The sequence below is a fragment of the Sorex araneus genome, chromosome 4 (genome assembly GCF_027595985.1).
Source record: "Sorex araneus isolate mSorAra2 chromosome 4, mSorAra2.pri, whole genome shotgun sequence".
Taxonomy (NCBI): Eukaryota; Metazoa; Chordata; class Mammalia; order Eulipotyphla; family Soricidae; genus Sorex; species Sorex araneus.
The window spans coordinates 196576958-196581190 of record NC_073305.1 but is presented as its reverse complement, the minus strand read 5'-3'; the positions used below and the strand labels follow the sequence as shown (position 1 = coordinate 196581190).

General features: G+C 68.2%; 1 protein-coding gene across 1 annotated transcript; it reads right to left on the bottom strand.

Annotated features, from left to right (window-relative positions):
- Positions 1-409: 409 nt before the first annotated feature.
- Positions 410-3320, bottom strand: TRIM56 (tripartite motif containing 56). The gene is made up of 3 exons (XM_004622770.2): positions 3237-3320; positions 2687-2805; positions 410-2609 (listed from the first exon to the last, which is right to left on the bottom strand). The coding sequence occupies exons 2-3, from the start codon at positions 2734-2736 to the stop codon at positions 410-412; spliced, it is 2250 nt and encodes a 749-aa protein (XP_004622827.2). The 5' UTR covers positions 2737-2805; positions 3237-3320.
- Positions 3321-4233: the final 913 nt, after the last annotated feature.

Here is a 4233-nt window from a genome sequence, read left to right as displayed (position 1 = left end):
CTGTCACACGCTATCTGTTCCCTACCAGGCTGGTGAAGGAGCCTGCACAACAGGGAAACCCAGTCTGGGGGAACCTGGGTGCTTGGCTGTCTCCCCCCTTCCTGGCTTCGAGGCGTCACCTCTGTGGCACCCCCGTCCAGTCCCCACCTGGGACAGTTCCAAAGGACAAACATGTATCAGTCTCAGAAATCCAAATACCAGGTGGCAGCAGCACTGTCACCCCAAAGCAAGTGGCACCGGGCCAGCCTTGCCCTGGCATCTCCCTGCCCACCAGCAGGGCTGAGCACCTTGGCACATACCGTACCCTCCTTACTCCGGAAATGCCCCCATGCCCCTCCCCCGTGCCCCTTTAACTGTCAGTGGCTCGAGCTCCCCCAACAGCCCAGACCCCCGCCCCCACCCTCTCCTTTTAACTGTCAGTGCCTCGAACCTTAAAGACGTGAATGGTCCCGTTGCTGAGGGACACAACCAGGAAGCGGCCGTCCACCATCGTGGTCACCCGCGGCTTCTCCAGGCCATGGTAGGCCGTGAGGAAATCTCCCAGCAGTGAGCCCTGGGGGTCCAAGACCACCACCTTGTTGAGCTCTCGGAGGGTCAGGAAGATGTAGCCCTTCTTATCCACAGACACGGAGCCCGGCTGGCAGCCATGAAGACTCGGCCCCCGGTACTCCCCGATGACCTGGCCCAGCCCGTCGCAGACCACTAAACTATTCTGCTGCCAATCGGACCCCACGAAGTGTCCCTGTGGGGTGGCAGCCAGGAACACCAGGGCCCGCTGGCCACGGCTGGCCTTGCCCCCGGGGATGAAGCGTGTGGCCAGGCTGCCTTCCATGTTGTAGATCTCCACGTGGCCAGACACGCTGACGGCCACCCGGTCACCGCTGGGCATGGCGGTCACTGCGTGGCTGGCCTGGGAGAGGCTCAGCGCCCGGCGCCACCGCACCTCACCGTCGTGGCTGATGAGGTAGAGCCGGGCAGTGGCTGAGAAGGCCACGGCGCCCTGCAGGGCGGCCACGCTGCAGGGGGCACAGCCCTCGGGCACCGGCACGGAGCCTCGGTAGTCGCCGTTGAGGGAGAAGCGCTTCAGCGCCCGGTTCTGCTCATCGGCCACCAGGATCTCCCGGGGCCCGAAGGGACAGAGCCCAGTGATGCGGGGGGAACGCTTGTCCCCGGGCATGCGCGTGGGGAAGCTGCAGGAGAACACGGGTCTGGCGAACAGGCCGGTGCCCTCCAGGCTGGGCCCCGGCGCAGGGCTGACCTCCCTGGACACGGACTTCAGCCTGTCCTTGAACTTCCCCTTCCTGTGGGCCCTGCCGCCGCGGGGTGTCGGGGCTCTCTCAGACTCGTCTTGGGGTGTCTGGGCTCTGCCGTCTTTCGGGGTCTGGGCCCCGGCATCGGGGGTCTTCTCCTGACTCGGGGGCTTGGCTGCGCTCGGCTTCTCGGTCTTGTTTCCCTCGCCTTTCGCGCCGGCCAGGCTCCCGGCGCTGGGGGGCTCAGGCTCCTCCAAGGAGAGCAGCAGGAACTGGCAGGCGGGGTCCTGGAGGCTGGGGTGTAGTTGCAGATCCGGCAGCCGGTAGGGGCTGGGGGACGCCGCCCGGGGGGGTCCCTGCAGCTGTCGCAGCCTCTGGGCGATGGCCCCCTCCAGCGAGAGGATCTCCGCCTCGCGGCCCAGACTCAGCACCCGGCGGGCGAAGCCGGCCGCTGCCCTGGCCGCCGCCTCCCGTTCCTCCAGCTCCCCGAGCCTCGCCCGGGCGGCCTCCTCCGCGGCGTCCACGTGGGCACGGAGCTGGCCTTGCACCTCCTTCTTCTGGGCCAGGAGGGCGCGCAGGAAGCCCTCGGCAGCCTCCTCGGCCTGCGCGCCCACGCGCTGCGCCCGCTCCCGCAGCGCCGCCAGCGCCTCCCGCTCCCCGCGCTGCGCCGCCTCCAGTTCGGCCACGTGCTGGTCCACGCCCGCCAGCAGCGCCTCCAGGCCCGGCTTCCGCGCGCGCACGGCCTCGGCCAGCGGCTGGCAGGGGTGGTCCAGGTGGGGGTCCAGGCGGCACTCCCGGCACAGCAGCTGCGCGCAGGGCTGGCACAGGAAGCGCAGCGCTTCCCCGGGGTGCTGCGGGCACTGCGCGGCCTGGCGCTCGCGCGCTTCCTCGTCGTACCAGCCGGCCCTGTAGCCCACCAGGTCCACCACGCGGTGGGTGTGGGTCTGCCGGGTGCAGCGGTGCCCGTCGGCACAGGCCTGGCACAGGTCGTCGGCACAGTCCAGGCAGCGGGCGGTGGCCGGACCCCCGGCGCCGCTGCCCCCCATGAGGGGACACAGGGCGCAAGCCGGCTTGTCCGTGCTCAGGTCCCGGGCACGGGCCTTCACCAGGTCCAGGAGCCCGTTGACGAAGAAGTTGGTCTTGAAGGCGGCCACGCCCTCCGGGGGCACGGGCACGGTCTCGCGGCACTCGGGGCAGCGCAGCCGGGCGCCCTCGGCCAGCCGCGCCAGGCAGTCCTGGCAGTAGGTGTGCAGGCACGGCAGCGTCTTGGGCGTCCGCAGCTGCTCCAGGCAGATCTTGCAGGCCAGGAAGTCGCTGCTCAGGGCTTCCAGCAGGGAGGGGGCCGCCTTGGAGAACATGCTGCGGGCAGGGGCGGGGTCAGAGGGCAGGGCCACAGCGCCCCCTCCCCGCCCCCCTGCCGCCAGGTGCCCGCTCACCTGAACGGCGCGGAGGCTTCCGGCTGGGCTCCAGCCGAGCGGACGGACATTCAGGAAATGGGCCTGGCTCCTGGGTCAGCGGCTGGACTGTGCCCTGCCGGCCGGTGGCCACAGTGGACCTGGGGTGGGGGTGGGTGAGCGGCTGAGGCCTGGCAGTGGAGCCTAAGCCCCACCCAGCCGTGGACCTCGCAGACCCCGGGAGGGGTGCAGACCCCCTTCCTGCCTTTCCCGCGGAGCTGGCTCGGAGGCCACAGCTCCCTGCCCCCTCCTTCCTGTTTTGGCTCTTGGGGTCCCAGCGCCTGCGCCTGACTCCCAGGGTCCCCCCAGGGCCCTCCCTGCTGCGGCCAGAGTCTGCGGGGTGGAGGGGGGGGGGCACCTGGAAACAGCCACCCAGCTCTGGGTGGGGAGACTTGTTGCGGTGACTTGGGTTAATCCCCCCAAACTTGCAGGGACCGGAGAGCTGGAGGGAGTGGGAGATGCGCCTGCCCGGGCCGCCTCCCCTCCCCCTCTCCCGCGGGGCACCCCCCTGCTGCGCCCCCAGCCCCCTTACCGAGCTGCAGGGCCGGGTCTTGGTGGGGGGGGGCCCTGCGGCCCGGGTGCCCCCGGAGGCTGGGCTCTGAAAGAAGCAAAACTGAAACTAATGTATTTCTGCAACTTCCGTCCTGCCTGGAGCCCCAGGCTCCGCCTCCCCCTGCCCGCCCGGACCTCTCCCTCCCCCGTGCAACCGGCCCTGGGTACCGGGGAGAGCCCCACTGCAGACCCCCCAGCAGGGTGGCCGCCCAGGGGCCTCACACGACTTAACCCTTAACTGATAGGGGTCCTGGGGGGAATCAGGTGGGAGCCAGGGAAAGGTCCTGGAGGGTCTGTGCGGACTTCCAGGAGGCGGTTTCATTTAGGAGGGGGGGAAGGGGCTGCAGGTGGAGAATGCAGGGAAGGGTGTTCTGTGGGGAATACCCAGTGCCTGGGCCCAGAGGAGTGAAGTAGTCACAGAGGCCATCCCACCCATGACCCTTTGGGACCAAGCATCATTACTCAAATCTGCACCCCAACTTCCAAGCTCCTCAGGCAGGTGTCGGGGTGGACACAGAGCTGGGGCAGCGGCCAGCTCAGAGAGTAGCTGGGAGTGTGAGGGTTTGTCTTGGCTTCTGTTCTAGCACCACAACTGGTGCCAGACCCGGGTTCGATCCCAGCACCACACGGGGACCCCCGGGCCACCAGACTGATCCCTGAGTGCAGAGCCGGGAGTCATCTGAGCACCCCGGGGAACTGAGAGAGGCGGGTAGGGAGGGTTTGTAGAAAGTTTGAAAGGACCAGCCAGTGAGTCTGCTGGGTGGGGTCACAGACAGGTGCAGTGGTGATCACCTAACTAGCAGGTGGCAGGGTGTGACCCTGCCCATTGTCCCCCCGAGGGGTCATGGTCATTGCCATAGGGTCTCCTTTTTCTGGACCTTTCCTGAGCACCCCGCTTGTAAACACAACCCGATCTGATTCTCACCTGCTGAAATGGGGAAACAGAGAGATAGAGGAACAAAATGTGTCACCTCAAG